This window comes from Apteryx rowi, unplaced genomic scaffold (assembly GCF_003343035.1).
Source record: "Apteryx rowi isolate R43461 unplaced genomic scaffold, aptRow1 scaffold_2, whole genome shotgun sequence".
Taxonomy (NCBI): domain Eukaryota; kingdom Metazoa; phylum Chordata; class Aves; order Apterygiformes; family Apterygidae; genus Apteryx; species Apteryx rowi.
The window spans coordinates 6,726,281-6,746,009 of NW_020448307.1; the positions used below are offsets into that span (position 1 = coordinate 6,726,281).

Consider the following 19,729-nt stretch of genomic DNA (forward strand, 5'->3'; position numbering starts at 1 on the left):
AGGTCAGCTTGTTTCTGCATCCTGTGCATGCCATCCATCCTGAACTAAGAACTTGTATTCTGTCTTTTAGCCAGGAAAATGCTTGTTCTGCAGAATTTGAAAACCCCAGAAAACTGCAAAAAGTGACTGAGCACTGAACAAGGACTGTACTCTATTTGGTAAACTTACAGGAGCAGTTAAGAGGCTAAACACCTGAATGCTTTAAAAAAAAAAAAAAGAAAGAAAAAAGTGTAGACTCCAGTAACAGAATTAAAGTATTGTAGCTAAAGTATAGAAGATCTTTCACATGGTCAACTATGGTACTCAGATTAAGAGGGGAAGGCCAAGTCATTAATTTCTAAATGCTGGTTTATATATATATAATATATATATATATATATATTTTTACAATCTTACACATAATTTAGATGCTTTAGAACTGATTAAAACTAGTAATAAAAGGGTTGGAAAAAAACCCATCACATTTGAATTGCCAGTAATAAGTCATTCTGACTTGGTAGAAAATCTGTAAATAAAATTGCAGGAGTTTTCAATTTTGGTGAGCACAAAAGCTCTGCTGGAAGATTGTTCTGTGGCGTGGGGAGGGTTAACGTTGTGGAGGAAACACGTGCTGCTGCAGAGCAATAAGAAGGCTGTGCTACAGAGAATGCTTTAGTGGGAGGGTGGGAGAGGGAAACAGAGAGCAGTCGTACACTCATTACACTTGACTAACTTTTTGGTCCGCAGTCAGTAGTGAGCAACATGAGAAATCAGATAGACCTGCTAGCCACCGTCACTGTTCTGGGAGTCCTGGAGCAAGGTAAATGTCCTTTATATATACTACATAGTATTAAGCTGATTGTATTAAACTTTGTGGTACTTGGTTCCTGTACTGTGCTTGTAGCCTCTGGGAATGAAAACTGCTGTTGTCCAGCATGGTAAAATAATGCAAATTGTTCAGCTCTTCCATATGGAAGTGTTACGCATGAGGAAGTTCATTATTTATTTTTAGGCTAAAATGATTTGCAAACCTCAAAGCCTGCATCCCAGAAGGAAGTGGAAGTTAAGTTTTACTTTTAAACTTAGAGCAATTCCAACAATTGAATGTTTTTAAGGTGAAATATTTTCCATGATTGAATTTTATGAGGTAATTTATAAGATTTAAAGTTGCTGCAGGTAGCCAAAATAAAGGCAAGCTCAGTGAGGACATTCTCTTAGTTAGCTGTATCGATGAAAAGTTGATGCACAAATGCATGTGTGGACATGAATAGTTTGTGACAAGAATGCATATGGAAAATAGCTTGAAGTACACAGGTATTTCTTCTCTGTGACCACTATTTATTCAATTCATATAGCTCAGTTGTGCTGAGCATGTGACAAATAAGTGTTGACAGCCCAAAGTAATTTGGAAACCAGTGCATCAATTTGGGGTGGTATGTTAGCTCAAACATCGCATTACAGAGCTGCAAGCCTTGAACTCTCTTTCGCAGGGTTCTTAGCTCATGCCCAGCTTTCTACTTAGAACGTGTTTTTGTACCATCAGAGATGCATGAAAGGTTGAAACAAGTAAATTTTTTAATTAGCATTACAAAACAAAATACCTTGATTTAAGCAGTAATGATTAAGATGAGAGTAAAATGACTGGCAGACTACGACCATCAGCAAGTGTTTGAGCTGTTTAAGCAAAGACGATGATTAAGTGAGAAGATAATCGGTGTCACTCAGGGGGTAATGAAATTAGAGATAAAAGAATCTTAGTCAGATGCCTATTTAAGCTCGATTTTTTTCTACTTTCTGTGGCATCAGTCTCTGTGTAATGAAAGGTTTCACTAACACTCCAAAACTTATTCATAAAGAGTAAAACTAATTTCTTGAGAGTTCACAGCTGGACATGTTAATTAGCTTAGAAAAAGTATTTTCTAAATGAGCCTGTGACAATATGATCTAATGTGAAACCTTTCTTTTCCATCATGGTTGTAAGAAAATTAATGCTTAAAGCTCAGTGAAAGCTTGTGCACCAACCTTGCTCTTAGGAGGGTCACTTGTGATGGTCACTCTTCACATGCTTCGCAAATAAAGACCTTCTTCCATCGCTGCTGGTGAAGAGGTCTTGTCCAGAGAACCCATGGGAGAACTGGCCCCGTCCAAAATGACCACCCTCTCCAGTGGTCTTCAGTGTGCTGGAGACCACCTCCTGCCCTCAGTCATTTTGTGAAGGGAGTGTAGACAGATGTCTTTCTGGACACAGGGTCTGCAGGGAGGGAAACCCTCTGTCCAACTGGTACAGCTGGAAAAACTGAGCCAGCTTTTGAGCCTGCAAGCCCTTCGGGTCTGGAATAGATGCAGAAGTCTTCCAAGGAACTCAGAGCACCTGCTCTCAGATCAAGCAGATGTGTTGGTTTTGACCATTTAGCAAGAAGAAAGTGTTTCTGAGCTATCTACCTGCGGTGTGTGTTTGTGGCACCTTGGGGCGAAGCTCTCTGCCCTTCAGCACTGTGGTGCAAGTTTCTGGAGGGTGGAGGAGGCGGGTGGCTGTGCTCCTCCTGCCTGGCATGAGGGAGGGACTGGGGAAAATTGGGGTCTGGAGCAGGCATTGCTGCTGCTGAGAAGCCTCCACTGCTTCATGCACCCTGGGGAATAACCTGCGTTGTCTCCCGTGGGTTCAGGGTTGGCAGGGAAAAGTTTTTAACAACAGGGCGGGAGGGAGACCAAAGTATGTATGTAGTATCAAAGCCCGACGTGTGCATCCCCCATAAATATATTGCAGGGGTGTAATGGGAGAGGGAGGTGTGAYGCATTGAATTTTAAATTTTGATTTGATAGCGTGAGTCTTTGGAATGTGCTATGTGTTCCTGGTCTAAATTGTTTTAAAATTAGCATTTTTTGAATATTCTGGGGATGAGCAGGGAGAGCTGAAATGGGCCCGTTGCGCATTTCACTTTAATTCATGCTAACGTCAACTATGCTGGAGTAAAGAATTGTTCATAAAGTACTGTAATATAGGGAATTGGATATGACCATGTGGAACTGGAAGGTTTAGTCTTGTGTTACAACAGATAGGAGCTAAAAAGTTTTTTTGACCCTAGTTACAATATTGCTCTGACTTCCAGCGTTGCCAGCTGTGGAAGTGAGCTCATTGTTGAAACAGGACCATGAAATCCYGTTTTAGTATGCCAGAGCTCAGTCTCAGCAGCAAAGTGGAAACTGTGGAGTTTAGACTCTAAATGTGCAACCGCATTTTGCTTTAACTTYACGCCTCTCTGTCCATTGGACAATTCCCCATGAGAAATTTTTCAGATTTTTGAGATCTCTTGCCAAAGAGAGATCTCTTTTTGGCAAGACATAAGCATATTTAGAATGTAAGAATTAGTAAAATGGTATAAATTTTCAAATTAAAATCTTCACCTTTCTATAAGGGAAGGTTTGATCAGGAACATTTGCTTTTTTTTAATTACTGGATTTGTTTGCCTTAGAGCTCTTGAACCTCTCTACTCAAAAGTGTTTGGATGGGATTCTCTGAGCAGTCTGTATTCTTAGCCATTAGATGACAAATATCTCAACGTAAGCCTTATTTAAAACACGAATGTGCTACTCGGAGAGCAGTGTTGGAGATTGCTGAATTATCAGTAATTTCCCTCAACAATTTACTGAGAAATACCAACCAATGGAAGATTTCTTTTTTCTTACAAATCTTTTTATTGTTAAACTAAGTGGGGATGGAGGGAGTGTTGTATGCAAACAGGAAAAATATGCAAACAGAATAAAAGAGGCAAAATTTAAAATTGAAAGTTATAGAAACATTGCTGAATCCCTTCCATTGGGAATCCCTCAGTAGCCGATCTCTGAATAGCACCTTTGTCTCGGTTAAATATATATGCTTGTTTTACAGGAACTTAGTGTCTTCTAAAGTTTACCGCCCGAGGCATTTTACACTTTCATGCTCTGCAAACCACACGTAGGTGTAAAGCCATAATAGCAAACGTGGTATCCTCTATCTATGTTAGATTGGACAAAGTAGCCTAATCTCATGGTCTCTACTTGGGAAGCAAGGGAGCAATTACAAAATACTTAGGAATATCTCTCTTTTCTCCACTAGTAATGTGTGCGCTAATGTCACCTTGATTCAGATTTAAGATTTAATTCTGTTCAGTCTAGCAAGGCGCTGAGCTTAGCGCTGGGGAAATGCATGCTGCTGCCCTGCGTTGAACAACTGCAAGAACGCTGCTACCAGAATTGGTTCTTTTTTTCCCTTTTTAGTATGGCTTCAAAGGAAATAGAGCTTTTGCAATGTCGCTGTCTGTCAGTCCCTGCAAGGCTGGTTTGCCAGGTTCACTCGAGTGTGACAGATGCCAGTTGTAATATGGTTTGGCAAGTTTATGGACATAATCAAGTAGAGGGTGAAAGTCCTGTTGATATTCCCACCGAGAGGGAAAAACTGCAGGGAGAGCTCGGTCCTTACTAGCCATTCAACACAGCAGTTTCACCTCAAGATATGAATCATAGGAAGTTGGTTTTAAAGGTTCTGCTGAACAGATTAAACTCTTTCTCCAAAAAGTCTCCCCTGCATAGAAGACTTGTACAACGGGGTTTTTCAGCACCTCTTCCTGAGAACTGCTGCTTTTGGAGTGTCGTTCTTCGTCCTCGCGCTGCAGCGTTGCGTCAGTCCTGGAGCGCGGCGAGTCCTTCCCAGAAGGGCTCTTGCTGCTCTTGGGTGGTCGTCGTCTTGCATGTGGTCCGTCCCTAAGCACAAGGGATCTGCTGCAGCAATTGCTGGGAAATTTGCCCTGGTTAGGCAAGGCAAGATGCGGAGCATGAAGCTGATGGAGTGATTGGGTCCAAAACTACTTTCCGTGTGCTCGGCAGCAGCAGGGATGCTGTGGCAGGACGACGGCCGGTGCCCGACATTCGCTGGTTTGTGTCCCAACCCAGATCCRTGCGCAGCGCAGTAGCTTCAGCTCCATTTTTTTGGAGAGGTGCCTGGGATTGGGCGTTGTGAAAACACTGAATAATTGCACAGGAGAGATGTGCTCGTCTGATGGGAAGAGGAGGTAACRAGGCGATCGCACTTCATAATCTTTTCCCGGAGATCTGCCTGCCGCTGCTGAATTGCAGGTTTTGCATTACTTCAGACCTATCTGTCTGGTTTTACGGGGGAGATGGTGTGTTGCAGTCTGGCACATCACATGGGCAGGATGAGATCCTCAGCCACCATCGGCATGTGACACACGGAATAACCAGTATATTTGTTCCTCCTCACCTTTCTCTCCCAGCACCTCATGTTTGGGGCTGGGCTCTTCCATGCAGTGTGTAAGGCACAAGAACACATGTATATTTTCTTAAATTATTTTCTGTGTATATTTAAATGTATAATATATTGTATAATACTCATGTCACGTAACATCAGTTTATTTACATTTCTAATTCCCTCTTCCTCTACATATGCTCTAATGCTCTTCTGCAGGCGTACATGGATCTGTCTTGTCTTTAATCTTGCAACATCTGTCTCTACTTTCCTTTCTCTATGCCGCTGTTCTGCTTTTAAATTCCTTGTTAGAATAAGGCAGCCGGCAGCAGAGTCCCTGCAGCCCAGCTCCTGGCCCGTCTTTCCGATGCCCCGTGAACCTGTGCCGCGTGAGGACCTTGCTGATCCGAGCGGCTTGCTTAGCTGCATGCTGCCACAATGGTTTTGTTGTAGGTAATTTAGCTGTGTACTTGTATACCAAAATCATCATTTCCAATAAAAATGTAACAGTGCACTTAAAGCATAAATACTTGCAACAGCACCAATCACCTGTGGGAATAAGGACTTTAATCAAACAGTGAAACAGCCTCCAAATCTTCATGTTAACGGATTTTCATCGTGATAAAAATGACTGTGTGTCCCTTACATATGAGTGATGTAGCAGACGCTGGACAAGTGCCTTGGCCCAAATCTGGCGCAGGCTCGCAGTCATCGCTGGCAGCGCATCCGCTCCCAGGGAATGGCTTTGAGCCTTGGGGCTGCCTGAGGGAATGGGGTGAAGAAGAAATCCCCCCCCCCCCAATTTCCATATAATGCCATGATTAGGAACATCCCTAATTGGCTTAATATCCCAGGGCTTCACGGCTTGGCTGATGCTGGGTGACTGGTGCGCGGGAGCTGCACGCCCGCGGGGCACCCTGCAAAGTGCTAACCACATTGCTGCTCGAGGGGGTCCTGATGCTCCAAGTACTGCGAGACTAAAAATAATRATAATAATCTTGTGATGGGGTGTGGGCTCGCTGATGTTTTCACCTGTGCTGCTGGCATTAGGGCAGGGCCCCGGGCGACGCGCGCCCCGGATGTGTCTGATCCGCTTCGAAACCGCACCAAGGGCTCAGTTGCTGCTGGTGAGATTGCGATGCAAAGTGCCGCCGCCGCCGCCACGTCCCTCCGTGCACCTCGCTTGGATAACCAAATCTGAACTTAAAGTGCAAGCATGAAATAAATAGCACACTTATTCCAGGTTGTGCATGACCTTTTTTACAGACCTGGACTGTGAACCTAGATGGTATCAGCTGTCTTATTCTAACTCCTTGCTTGGATCCAAGCTCCATAAAGCTTGGCCAGGTGCAATGCTGCCAGACTGTTACCTTTTACGCATGTGTGTTTGTTTTTTAGCCTATTTTGCACTGCAGGTGATCTATGCCAGGCGGAAGTACAAGATCTCTCCTCCGGAGACGACGGGCCACCCTGAATTCGAGCGAATCTTCAGAGCTCAGTAAGGTTTTGACTTGGCGATTACATATCTAGATATGACTTGAGTGAAATGCTGCTGCTTCCAGGAAAGGCTGACTGAAATCACCTTTTCACTTATTCCTGCTGGTATTTGCTTTTTTTTTTCTTTCTTTCTTTTTTCGACTGCAGATGTAAAAGTAYGAGAGCTTGGAGCAGTGAGCAAGCGCCTTACGTGGGCTGCGATGCTGATTTTTGAGGCTGAGCATTTTGCTTTGGCTAGGATGTCTCGTTTTTGCCCAGCAATGATGATACTTGCTCTGGCATCGTGACAGACAAATTACAAATTAGTAGCCCTGCAGAAGACTCAGTAAAGGTGCTTGGTATTAATGCATTAAAATCATTGAGTAAGTTTAATATTAATGGTGGCTCCAAAGCATGAGAATAGCCAAAGTTGCATTAATAACCTGCTATTTGCTTGTATGGCTTTGCTGTTGAATTGAAGCAAAGGGCCTTGCTGGCCAAACCAACTATGAGGACTTTTTTCTTCTTTTTTCTCCCTCCCCATCGTAATGTGAAAGGCAGCACTCGGGAGCCCGTGCTGGGGGCTGCTGCTTTTTGCTCTGCTCCTATGGAGAGAGAGAGATGCTGGAGCTGAACTGGGAAGGGTTTGCAGATCCCTTGGGCTTCCAGCAAGCCCCGGGATCATCGTCCGTCTCGGTCGTGCCGATTCATCAGCAATCGAAAGAGACGGGTCGGAGCTGGTAAACTCTGAACGGAGCAGGTGCGTTTCCCTGCTGGCACGCAGGAAAYGTCCGTGGAGTGGCAGAAACGCTTGCTTTGGTCCCTTTGCGATGCAGTGAAAGGCCAAGCTGCRTGGGAGGCGTCAGCCTTTTCCCGGCGGGTCGCTGTTGATGCTGCTCTTAACTGAACGCGCTCAGCTGCGTTCGCGCTGGGAGACGCGGCACTGAGCGGCTCTCCGTTGCGTTCGGGGGAGGAGATGACCCCAGAGGACTTGAGCTGGAGAAAGTATTTCTTTTTGTTTTGTTTTTCTCCTTCCTTTCTCCTTTCCCCTGTGGAAAAGGATGCAGATGGATTGTTTGTTTTGATATACTTGGGGGAAAGAAGACAAAGAAAAGAAGGGGGGGGAGGAATTGATTTATTACTTACTTATGGAAACCTGGCAGCCTCGCTGAGGCTCCGACTGCATTTGCAGTGTAACAGTCTTCAAACTTTTTTCCAACTCCCAATCTGGCCTGGCTCTCCRAGGCTTCGTAACTTCTTTTGTGGGGGCCAAATTTAAGATAATTCTCTAGGGAACTGTAAAATCGCAGGAGAACTTGAGAAGCAAGACTATTGTGTCTTTAACAGCGCACTCCCAACACGCACCAGTTCTTTCTTGCAGAAAACCTGTATTTTTGTCACTCAACAAAGAAAAAAAGGAAAGCAAGCAAGYGTGGCTGCAGACCCCATCCCCTTCTGCTGGATGAGGGCTGGTGGGACGCTCCTGCTTGGAGCACGTGACTTCTGCGTTATACCAAAATTTGGCTGGTGCTCCGCGAAGGGGAAGAGACCGCTCCTGAAATAACTTTAGGGAAACTCTCCTGGCAGCAGCGGGCACCGCGTGGGCAGCGGCTCCAGCTGCAGCACCATAGCTCTCGGATCCCCGTTTCTACCGCTGTTTGCTGCATCTGGAGCGTCGGTGTGAATTTGGGGGGAGGCAAACGCTGCCAAGGGTTTGGGGTTTTCTTTTTCCATAAAATACGGTGGGTGTTGGTTGTCCTCAGTTATAGAAAAGGCTTTTTCTCCCCAGTGTGGCACTGCCATACCCCTGACCGATCCGTTCAGTTTGCTCCAGTGTCCCCCCTTAGCTCGGTTAACCCCACTCTCTCCGGAGCCTGGGGACGTGGTTTTAACGCTTATTTCTGGTTCTTGCTAGGGTGAACTGCTCCGAATACTTCCCGATCTTCGTCTCGCTCCTCTGGGTGGCTGGTATCTTCTTCCATCAAGGTAAGGGGGGGGGAAACCCCACACAGACCAGGGGAACCCTAATTTAAATCCCCTTGTAACGCAACAGGCTTCTCCAACTGCGGTGTCCGGGCGGAAAGCCGCATCCCAAGCAATTAGTCACCCGCGGGCTGACGGGGGGCGGATTTAGGGCGCCGGGGCCCCTTTGCAGTGGAGAAGCGAGGAAGGGCCCCGACGGCGAGGGCTGGGAGCCAAAACCCAAAGGCGACTGAAAGAAGGAACTGGGGCGGTGGGGGGGGGGGAGACATTTCTGCCTTTAATAAAGAGGGAAAGGAGAAGAACTACCGAAATGCCCGGAATATCCCTGGGCTGGGGCGTGTGGCGGTGGCGGTGGGGCGAAGCGTTTCGGCTCGCGGCGCGGACTCGCGGCTGTGTCCCCACAGGTGCGGCGGCGGCCGCGGGGCTGCTCTACCTCTGTGCCCGTCTGCAGTACTTCCGCGGCTACGCGCGGGCCCCGCACGGGCGGTGAGTACGGCGGCGGCGGGGACGGCAGGCGGGCGGGTGGGTTCGCCCCGCGGCCGCCCCGCTGACCCCCTCTCCCGCGCAGGCTGGGGCCCCTCTACGCCAGCGCCCGGCTCCTGTGGCTGCTGCTGGGGCTGGCCGTCGCCGGCCTCCTCGGCCACTTCGTGTCCCTCAGCTCCGCCGTGGCGGAAACGGCGCTGGGCCGCCGGCTCCGGCTCCTCTTCGCCTGGTAGGAGAGACCCCGCGCGGCCGGCGGCGCTCCCCGCTCTGCCTCGTCCCCGGCGCGGCGGCGCTCCCAGCACCGGCCCTCCTCGCCGCCGTGATCCGCAGACCAGAAAACTGAACTTTTTGCCACAAGAAACCCGCCTGYGCTTGTCGGATGCTGTGGGAGCGGGCACGAGAACGCGGCGCCTTGCCGGTACTGGCTCCTGGGAGAAGAGGCGCCAGCGCGGGCAGGGCTCCGGGTGACCTTGTCCAAGACCTTCAGCCCCAAACCCTGCTCGCGTCTGTGTTTCCTCACTGACTTCCGTGACCTCGATGCGGCCCTGATGTCACCCAAAACCAAGTCAGGGTCTGGCCCTGCCCTGCCGCAGCGGCCGGGCTGCAGCGCGGCCTCCCCAGGCTCCACCGGCCTTGGAGGCAGCGGAGAGCAGCCCGCGGCCGCCCGGCTCCCTGCCGGCTCGCACGCAAGGCTTAAAAGATGCAGCGCGTTTCATCCTCAAGACTATAGGTGGGGAAGCGCATTCTTCCAGGAAAACTGCAGAAAGAGTTTTCTTTTATTTTCTTCCAATAGCTGGTGTTAGTTTAAATAACTACAGTTTTCATAATTTCTTTTTTAACAACAGGTTTCTGTGGTATTAGGACAAAAACACCTGGCACCCACTAGTGCTCCAGGTGCTTTCSCCTGTACAAGCAATGCTTTTGGCCTGTGAGGTAGAGGCAAATGCTGAGGAATTGCCGCATTTCTGGTGCAGTCGGGGCTGGCACATGGGCTACGGAAACAGCAGGAAACAGCAGCACCAGGGTAGCGAACAGGAGAGGAGAAGGGGGAGGAAGGAAGGAGACGCAAAGCAAGCGGCTCCCTGCTTGTAAGGGACTTTCACTGCTGCATCAAAGGTTTAAATTTAGCTTTTATTACAGTGCACATTGTTTTATATATTTATATATATAGAGATGTACTTGAAAAATCAAATGTATCCAATAATAAAAAATACAGCACGTTAAAGTAGTATAATGCATTCCAGTGTATAGCTGAGGAGACATTGGGATTCCAGAAAATTGTTCTGAAATATTACACTAATCCCTACTATTTTCAAACTGGACTACTTTTTCTTTTTTTTTCTTTTTCCTTTTTTTCCAAAAATTCACACCAATCAATAACTGAACCAGTTATTCAAAAAGATGGAGTCTGCACTCGCTCTCACGGCACGAAGACACTGGAGACTTCGCCGTGAGTTAAGGGGCTGTGTTCAATGCTGGCAGGCACAGTGTGGCTTGTTTCTTTTTTGTTTTTTGTTTTTCCCTGCCATACTCATAGCACTAACCTCCCCCCTCCGCGTTCATTGCTCCTCCACCCCCAGGAGGGTCAGTCTTTCCCCTCGCTTAACGCACGGCCGGGGGCGGCTGCGGACGGCAGCGCCCGGCTGTTTCCTTCCCCGCRCAGCAGCCTGCAAAGCAGGGCTCAGGCTGCGGGACTCRGCTTTAACGGGGCCCCCGCCRGCCCCAGGGCAGCTGGCAGCAGCCTTTTCCTGGGCTGAAGGTGCTTCCAGTCTTGCTAAAGCTCGTCCCAACRCCAAACGGCCCTGCGTGTCGGCGTGCCCTGAGCGGCACGCGCCAGYGACCCACCCGCGCGGGGATTAGCGAGAGCCTGGGCCTTGCCTGGGGGAGCCAAACCAAACCTTTGCACCGGATAGCGGGGTCGGCTTGTTGGGTTTTTGTTTTTTTTTTTTCCGTTTCTTTTCTTCTGCTGTTCTTCCAGAGGAAGGTCTGTCTGGCCCCGGCAGCTGCAGCCGGTTACGCCAGCGCCGGCCTCGCTGCTGGGTCGCTGAGGCTGGTGCAGCCGGCACGTTTCTCCTGCTGCAGCGCCGCGTGGGGACTGTGCTGCCCCTGGCTCGGCTCGGCTCGGAGCAGGCGGCAAGGCGCTGCGCTCCCGCGGCCGAGCCCCGGCTGCCGCAGACCCGGGGAGGACGTCGAGGGCGGGGAGGGAGAAGGACCGAGGAGCTACATGTGCCCGCTCTTCGTCACGGCCCTTTCACTCCGCTTTTTTGATAAAAATCTGAAGGGAGAAGGAAGTAATCAGGCTCAGGCAATTGCAGCACCGGCGCGGTGTGCGATAGGGGCAGGATTTAATACAAGATAGTGGAGAAAGGCTGATTTAAAGGGCTGTTCCTGCTGTGGGGGCCTTTTCTCCCTCCCGCTGGCTTCCTCATGGGAAGGCAACGGGTCGGGCAGGAGCCTCAGCCCCTCGCCCCAGGCTAGCTGAGGGCGCCCTAGGCCCGGCTCATGCCCTTTTCCCAAGCCGGCAGCCCCAATTACCTCGCTCAGGATGATCCACACCGGGGAGTCCGTCTGGATGGCCAGCCTGATCGCCTCCAGGGGCCCAAAGGAGGGGTCGACTTCTCCTTCYGCAACGCCCTTGGAGAAGGAGCCTGGAGAGGGGGCAAAGCGGTTAAACGGGGACAGGAGCCAGGGCGCCTTGGGCAGCTGCCCGGTGAATAGTGCTGCTGGGTTTTTGGGTTTTTTTCCTCCCCAGCACTGAGGACTTTGCCCCCCCCCCAGCTCCAAAGTCCCAGGAAGGATTTCTCAGCGCCCCAGACCAGGAATCCAGGCACTGGGATGCTCCCTTTGCTCGGGACAGGAGAGGGGCTGCGACTGCCTCCCTGAGTAACTCCAGCTGGACAGTGATTTCCCCTCCCTCCCCAGGGAAGCAAAACTCCGGTCATGTATATGAGCGATTGCTGTAAGCAGAGATGCGGTCTGAAAAGCAGAAACCTGGCATTCAATAAAGTGCAAAATGCTACACTTAGAAAAGGGGGAAAAAACAGATAAACAACAAGGAACAGGAACTATTTGGCTGGGGTCAGTGCTGTGTCGGGACAGCGTGCACTGAAAGCCAAGACGCCTGCAGCACTGTCCTATATGAGACCACCAGCGTTTCAGGCTACAAAACATGAGGGGGGGGCAAGTAAGCCATTACAGGTGCCAATTATTATTTCCATAGTACTACACTTAGAAAAGGGGGAAAAAACAGATAAACAACAAGGAACAGGAACTATTTGGCTGGGGTCAGTGCTGTGTCGGGACAGCGTGCACTGAAAGCCAAGACGCCTGCAGCACTGTCCTATATGAGACCACCAGCGTTTCAGGCTACAAAACATGGGGGGGGGGGCAGGTAAGCCATTACAGGTGCCAATTATTATTTCCATAGTACTAGCGAGGGCTCAGCGTGTTGCTCTGTCCCATGCTGGGTGCTATTTTTGAAATAAATGTAGCTGAGAGAAACCAGATAGCATGATGAAGAATGCTTAAAAAGGCAAAAAGCTATGAATTCCAGGGACTTTCTTTTTTATTTGTCTATAAAAAAAAAGCAGTCTTAGCAGGGACACAGGGTCTTTACAATGCATCGCTGTAGGATGACGATCGATTGTTCTCGTCCAAGGGCAGGACAAGAAATAAAGCAAGCTCAAGTATCAGGAGCAATATTTTAAGCTGCAAGTGGCCTAAGTACTGAAAGAGGCTACAGGGGATCAGTGCAAAATTTCCCCCCCTTGGTGAAGGTTTTTAAGAACAGGTCAAACAAATGTCTTTTAGGGATAATCTGAATATTTGATCCTGCCGCAGAGCAGAGACAGGCAGAAATGTAGGACTGAAAATTAACTAAAGACGACACCTACTCTAAGAAGGGAAGGAAGGCAGTGGGGCCCTATGCAGGAGAGGGCAATGATTAAAACCCATTCCGGTCTGACTTCTGGCAAGCAAAAAGAAGACTTACTTAATGACTGTGCCTCTTTTCCAAGCAAACGGAAATAATGGTCTTACTCATCTGAAGCTCAGCATCTGGAGGTGCATTATGAAGCCCAGCAGGCAGCTCGCCGCGCTGAGCGCTAACCTACCTATCTGTATGTAGCCATCTGACGTCCTGCGGTATTTGAAGGCTGTGCCTCGTCCCTCCTGCAAGGCTTCCTTATCCGACTGGAGGCTCTGCGGGAAAGAGAGCGGCTTAGCGCAAGGCCAGTGCCAAGAGCACGGGGACTCCCGCACGGGCGGGCAGGACGCAAGGGAAACGAGAGCCACCCACAACCCCCAAGCAACTGCAATAACCCCAGAGCAGCCCCCCCGCGAGCACCCTGGGCCATTCGGAGGAGATGTGCAGCAGCTTTTGGCTTTCCACCTCGCATTCTTCCCACTCCTCCCTGCCCCAATGCTTGATAAATCACATACGTCAAACGGCAAAACCTCCACAGTTGTATTGAAGAGTTTGTCTTCTGGGTGCTCGATGTTCCCGCTGCGGAAGAAGAACCTGCGACAGAGACCAAAGCCATTGAGACCCAAGTGCTGCTTGAGAGGGGACAAGGTGTCTTCCACCTGGGGTGAGCCATCAGACTTCTCAGTCTAACAGGCACCTTCACCTTCCCAAAAGCGCACGGGTTATGGAAGGAGACCTTCTGAGCCAGGTTAGCAAATCGTGGATGGCTTGCATGTAAGTGCAGGAAAGCAAAGGGCTCCAGTGCACACGCCAAGGGCCAAATTATCCTCCCCTGGCAAAAGCCGCTGCTTCCTGGGGAGCCAAGCAGCAATGGAGAAGGGCAAGAAACAGATGGGCGAGTAGGAAGAACAAAAGGAAAGCATCCCTGCATGCAGCGGGCTCTCCCTGCCTCCCGCCAAGYCCCGGAGACACTGGCCTTTCGATGCGGAGCGGTTTGAAGAATCTGAATCTGATGAAGTCTCCTGCAGTGGGAGTGAAGGCCCAGAAGAAGTCCTCTCGCAGGTAAGCCTTCTCCAAGGTGAAGTGCTGGTAGGTTTTCAGGCTGGTGCTCACCTCTGCAGGAGGGTTGACGTGCTCTTTCCGCAGCGCCTGCTTTCCAAAGTCTTTGTCCTTAAGGCACACAAAGCAGAAGGGCAGAAAAGGGTCATGAGCTGCTTTCAACCCRTGAGAAACAGGGTCTCCAGCAACAAGGCAATGCAGACGAAAAGCTCTCGATTTGCACAGCACAGAGGGATGAGGGATGGAAATGATTTGGGGAAGGCACCAGACAGGGCAATTCTGGGCAACTTTTAGAAGCTGGATCCCAGGAGAACAAACCTTCAGAAGAGGCAGCAAAACTCGCAGAAGAGCCATCATTCAGCGCTCTGAACCAGCACCAAAAAAAAAAAAAAGGCTGTATTGTGCCAAGCGTACCACAACAGCCTGAAACCATGTCCCTACCCTAGGAGCTTTCAGTTCAAACAGAAAAAACCCTTAAACCCAGGGAAAACACTGCTGGGAGGCTGACTCTGGTGTAAAGTGACTGGACTATATGGCCTGAAGGGTCCTGCACTGGGATACGCACTGGATTCTACCATTTACCTAGCTTCAGTGGGGACCAGTTAGGCAGAACCGAGCACAGCACAGGGATGTGTGGCTGTGAGTCCATTTGCATAGCTGGGTGAGGCTTAATTTTGTTAATATTACGGTTGTTTAAACACACACACAATTTAAGCTCTTAAGCAGCAAGCTCTAGTTTGCCTAACAGTAGATCTCCAGAATAAGGAGGTGAGTGGGAACGAAGTCAAACAAACCCAGGAGTTGGCCAGCCGGGGTTTTTCAGCTGGTGCTTCAAAATCATTGCCCCGTGTTTCGACACCCAGGACGCGCGGCCAGGACAGCCAGCACCCGAGCAAGGCTGCACCCRGCACCATCTGTCCGAAGCAGGACCAGGGAAGCTGGGCTGGCAAATCTTCCTTGGCCTCTTTAAAACCAGGCCAGAMCCTTCCCCAATTAAAAGACCTTATTTCCTGACTGGGAACCTGTTTCCTTCCATCCATTTAAAACCTCTGGAGCAGAAGGTCCCTCCTTGGTCCGATGCCTCCCTGGAAACCCCCCGGGTGAAGCCCCCACGTCTCCCTGCCTCTCGGCAGGGGYGCTCGAACCCAGCGCCCTGCTAGGCGAGGGAAAGGCAAAGAGAGGGCAGTTTATTAAACGTCTTAAAATATTTCATTTAAGTTTGCAGGAGCTCAGGTGATGCCTCGGTTACCTGTGTCAGAAAAGCAGGTGGAGATCAGGAGCAGAGGAGCCTGTCTCCTCTCCCCGAGGGGCACATGATCCAGTACGTGTTATCACCGTGCCGACACGTGGTAGCTACGCGCTAGTCCAGCGCAATCCAGAAAGGAATACAACTGCCRCACATAAATCCAGTGCCACAGACCTATCGGACTAACTACCGCAACTACTCTTCCCCAAAGGCGCCAGTTCCCGTGTGCACCGTGCGGCAGAAAGGCCGCGTGCTGGTCGTCAAAGCGCGCCACGCCGCAGTGCCAGGTACCTACTTTCAGCTTCTGTATCTTCCCGGCCAAGGAGGAGTGGGTTCCCACGTGCTGGAAGAGCGAGGGCTTGAAGCGGATCCTCAGGTTTGCCTTCTGCCTGTCGCAGTGTTTCTGAAACGAGAAAATCCCGCAAGGCCCCGCACTTAAACCTTGCAGTGCCCAAGCACAAGAGGAACAGACACAGGCAAGACCAGATCCCCGGGGAAAGAGAAGTGATAAACAGCCCTGACCAGCTATCAATATATCTTTAAGTTATTTTGGCTTTGATTTGGCAACAGGAGGACTTCTAATTGYGCTTTGGAGGAGTCTATCCTTGCCGCTCAGCTGGTCACCCACAGGGGTTTGGTGAGCAGCTGGACTTCACAGGTGGAAGTGCCAAAGTCCTCCTTGCCAGGCATGTCTTAGCATCCTGCTGATGAGCAAACCTCCTCTGGGCGTGCTGAGGTAGAGACACCCAGAGAATTTAGTTTCTTTTGTCCTTGGCTTATCTGGAAAGGCTTTTTCCTATTACTCAGACCTCGAGATCTCTGATATCTGAAGTTACAATAAGTTCTGGCATGATTTAGAGTCTAAACCAACAGTTACAGTCTCTTCTTTGATGGGTTGAGTGAAGTTTTCCGTTTCTTGGTAGTTTTTGTTAAGCAAATGTATGGCACTGTTAAAGTTGCTGGGCTGTCCCAAACCCATCCCAACGTATGGACCTGGAAATGCAACTCCCACCTGACCAGCCATTATCACGGTGATCTTCCATGGGGTGCAGAGGGAGAGAGAGGGAGTAAAGGACACAGGGGAAAAACGTTGAGAACATGGAGCAGAGAGGAAGTCAGAGCACRGGAAATAGCAACAAGGAGTCCTAGGGGGTTTTCTAAAGGTAATTTTTCCCCTTCCCTGTCTCACATACCGAGAACAGCCTGGCTTATGGAGCATGGGATTTATCCCAAGCATCCCACACAGGGGTCTCTAAGTGGCCAAGAAGTAACATTTTAAAAATAGTTTGTWTCTCTTAGTATGGAGGAGCAGGACAAAAATATGGGGTTAAAAACTGGAGGAAGAGGGTATTTTTCCAAGCAAAGACACACACACACGCCCCCCCTAACACCATCTGTTCTCACACCTTCCCACCAAGGAGTGACATCCGCAGAGTCCCGCTCCCGGAGCTGCGTCACCGACTGCCCGGCACTGGACCAGGCAGCGGGCAAAGCGAGGGACCCCGAATCCCCGTGATGACCTGCCCGCACCGGCCACTGCCACCACCTCGGGGCCGGGAAACTCCAGGCCTGTTCCCTGCACGCTGCGGAGGAGATGATCCCCTAAATCCAGCTCGTGTTACACTAGAAAACTAAAACTAGCCGTGCTCATGGGAGAGACCCTCCTCACTGCCAGCAACGACAGAAGTGACCCCACAGAGCTCGCACCAGGTCCGTCGTCTCCACGGATGGGGAACGGAGGCAGCTGGAACATTTTCCCGTTTCTCCGTCCCCACTTTGCTACTTCTGTAAAAGCAGCGCTTGCTGCAAGCAACGCTGTCTCACTCAAGCTAGGCGCGGGAATGGCTCAGTTGGTGGTAACAAGGTCATCCTTTCACACAGCTCTACCCCAGGTAAATCTAAAATTAGTGTAAAAAGTAAGAGCAGACTATATCCGGAACAGGCAAAGCGCTTACCAAAAGCTCAGGTCAAACAAACTTGCAATCAAAAAGACAARTCCTCACAGCTACCAATCTGATTCTGCACAGCGGGCTTCACAAGTGAAAGTCATGTCGAAAAGGGCGCTGCACAGAGTTAATCATGCAAACGGTGCGGAAAAGCAGCCTGAAATCCGTACTGAAAGTAGGTTAATTTTTAAACGGCAACGAATTTAGGAGGTCTGCAGATTCCCCTGGGAAAACTTCGCAGGGAGTTGGTCAGGCAGGAGAAGATGAGCTAACATGGCTGCACAGCAGGAATTGCATTGAACCAATGTTCGAGGTGAAGATTTTAAAGGGGAGGGGGGCACGGACAGCAGCAGCATTCCCGGCTTCACCCCCTCGCCCTGCAGCCCCAACTTTGCCCCTAGCTGCAAGGGCCCTGGGGCTGCCGGACAGGCCTGGGGACCCGAGCACAAGGCCCAAAGCACCGGCAGGACACGAGGGACGTCATTTGAGACTGGTCGCACCGCACGTGTGGGGTTAGAGCCGGTGCCACAGCCTCCGCCGGGGCCCAAGCCAAATTAAACCACATCCTTGCCCCAACTCTCCAGAGCCCCGAGGGTGCCCTGCTCACCCTCAACACATAAATACAGCATTTATCCCTAGAGTGACCACTTGCTCTGGCATTTGCCACCACAAAATAGCTGTGGCCACTAGGTCTGTCCTACACTACTCGTTTTGACCACGGCATCTATTCTAGGCCACCAGGACTCAACTGCTCATTCCCTGTCGGGGAGGAGAGAGAACGCAACCATTATACAAGTAAATACAATATGTTCAGAGAGCAGACAGGAGAATATCTGGTGGTGATCTCATCTTACATTTGCTATCACAAACACTCCTCCTCTGCCCTTCCCACGCAGTTTAGTCCCTAACGCTGCTGTCGCGTAGCTGACTTAAAACACAAGCTCTGCAGGGCACGGAGACTCGTGTTGCTGCTGTTTGCAAGGCTTCATGCAAACACCGCGCGGCGAACAAGACTGTGGCGCCCACAACACCGCATTAAAAAAGGATCCCATTTCACCTCTCTGCACTCTGCTCGCTAAAGAGAAACGCCGACAAGATCTTTACGTGGTCGGGCTCCATTTGGGCGCACTATACAACCAGAAAGGCATGGCAGGCTTGCTCGTGGGTCATCTGAGGTGAACCCTCCGGGCAGGCTGCATGTATGCTGTGAGCGGGTACGGCGAGTACATGAGTGCAGTGGCAAAGGTTTATTCTGGGGTTAGAGTCAGTGAGCGGGGAAYGGCTTCGGGGAGAGAAGCACGCTGGAACTGAAAGCAACACAGAAGAAGGGGGAATGGCTGCTCTCCTCGAGGACCGCAGGAATACCCCAGGAGTGCTTGGGTGCAGAAATAATGCCTTTTCTGACAGCTGCACACTACAGCAGGCTGAACTCCCAGGTACCTTTTTTCACATGATCCACAAGGATTCCCACAGCCTGTTCCATAAAAGCAGCAAAGCTCAGTATTAAGTCGGTTGGCAGCAGAGCTCACTGAAAAGACCTTCCAAGGCCTCTGAAGATGCAGACCAAGTGTATGTTTGCACCGGCACATAAGGTTTCCTTTCATTGGAGCTTGTTTACTTACTGCATCTTTCTCAGGGTTGCAGACTTTCACCCAAAGGATGTGATCCAGAAGCCAGTCGATGGGCTTGTCCTTGTAGAACATCAGGATGAACTCCACAATCAAGCTGAGATCCAGCGACTTGAACATCTTTCCTACAGGCACAGAAAGGGAGAAGAGAGAGCAGCCTCAGTACGGAACGGATAAGGACCAGAGCTAGGAAGGAAAAGAACTGAAGGACGAGGCTGGGGAGTGTCCATCTCTCAACGTAAATGCAATAACACAGTTCTGTTTTATGTACCAGCACTGCTGGCACTGCCAGTACAGTTCTGGATTTAATGCTCATTGTACAAAGAACTGGTGTCTCGTGGGTCACAAGCATAATCAAAAGGTCTAAAACTCTTCCGTTCCACCGAGAGCAATATGTCTGAAAGACATTCAGACGGCCGCAGAACAGACCATGTCCTGCCCCCAGAACCAGACTTTTTAAGCTAGTCAAACCAGTACGCAGAATAACAGATCAAGCTGCTACTGCAACCRTGTACTGCCGTTCCCAAAATAGTTCTGGGCTGATGTAAACTTCCTTTCGCACACTGTTAGGCAACTCTAGATCCCATCCAGCCAAAAAAGCTACTGGTCACATTTAAGCTATGAGGCTGCCCGGTGGGCCATCGACCAGGTTTGTTTTTACTAAAAGTGAGTATCAGCAGTATCAGTTGTGGCTTTGAGGATCTTTATTTCTTGCGCATATAAAAGGATCATTGCAAAAATAAGGAGGGATCAAGTCCAAAT

At 49.9% G+C, this 19,729-nt stretch overlaps 2 protein-coding genes across 5 annotated transcripts in view; one reads left to right on the top strand and one right to left on the bottom strand.

Moving 5' to 3' along the window:
* Positions 1 to 11,207, top strand: part of LTC4S (leukotriene C4 synthase) — a 17,130-nt gene extending 5,923 nt beyond the window's left edge. Inside the window, exons 2-7 of one of the 4 annotated variants that reach the window (XM_026063468.1) lie at positions 71 to 158; positions 727 to 799; positions 6,620 to 6,719; positions 8,613 to 8,683; positions 9,085 to 9,166; positions 9,249 to 9,402. In XM_026063468.1, the coding sequence (XP_025919253.1) occupies positions 742 to 799; positions 6,620 to 6,719; positions 8,613 to 8,683; positions 9,085 to 9,166; positions 9,249 to 9,396 (459 nt within the window). In that variant the 5' untranslated portion in view covers positions 71 to 158; positions 727 to 741 and the 3' untranslated portion in view covers positions 9,397 to 9,402. The other 3 variants (XM_026063466.1, XM_026063467.1, XM_026063465.1) reach the window with 3 other exon arrangements.
* A 141-nt stretch (positions 11,208 to 11,348) lies between these two features.
* The window catches only part of MGAT4B (alpha-1,3-mannosyl-glycoprotein 4-beta-N-acetylglucosaminyltransferase B), a 51,896-nt gene continuing 43,515 nt past the window's right edge, over positions 11,349 to 19,729 (bottom strand). Inside the window, exons 9-15 of the mRNA XM_026063464.1 lie at positions 18,962 to 19,092; positions 15,689 to 15,796; positions 14,065 to 14,258; positions 13,604 to 13,682; positions 13,276 to 13,363; positions 11,699 to 11,811; positions 11,349 to 11,438 (exon numbers count right to left, since the gene is read on the bottom strand). Coding sequence (XP_025919249.1) covers positions 11,415 to 11,438; positions 11,699 to 11,811; positions 13,276 to 13,363; positions 13,604 to 13,682; positions 14,065 to 14,258; positions 15,689 to 15,796; positions 18,962 to 19,092 — 737 coding nt within the window. The 3' untranslated portion in view covers positions 11,349 to 11,414. The remainder of the gene's footprint in view (positions 11,439 to 11,698; positions 11,812 to 13,275; positions 13,364 to 13,603; positions 13,683 to 14,064; positions 14,259 to 15,688; positions 15,797 to 18,961; positions 19,093 to 19,729) is intronic.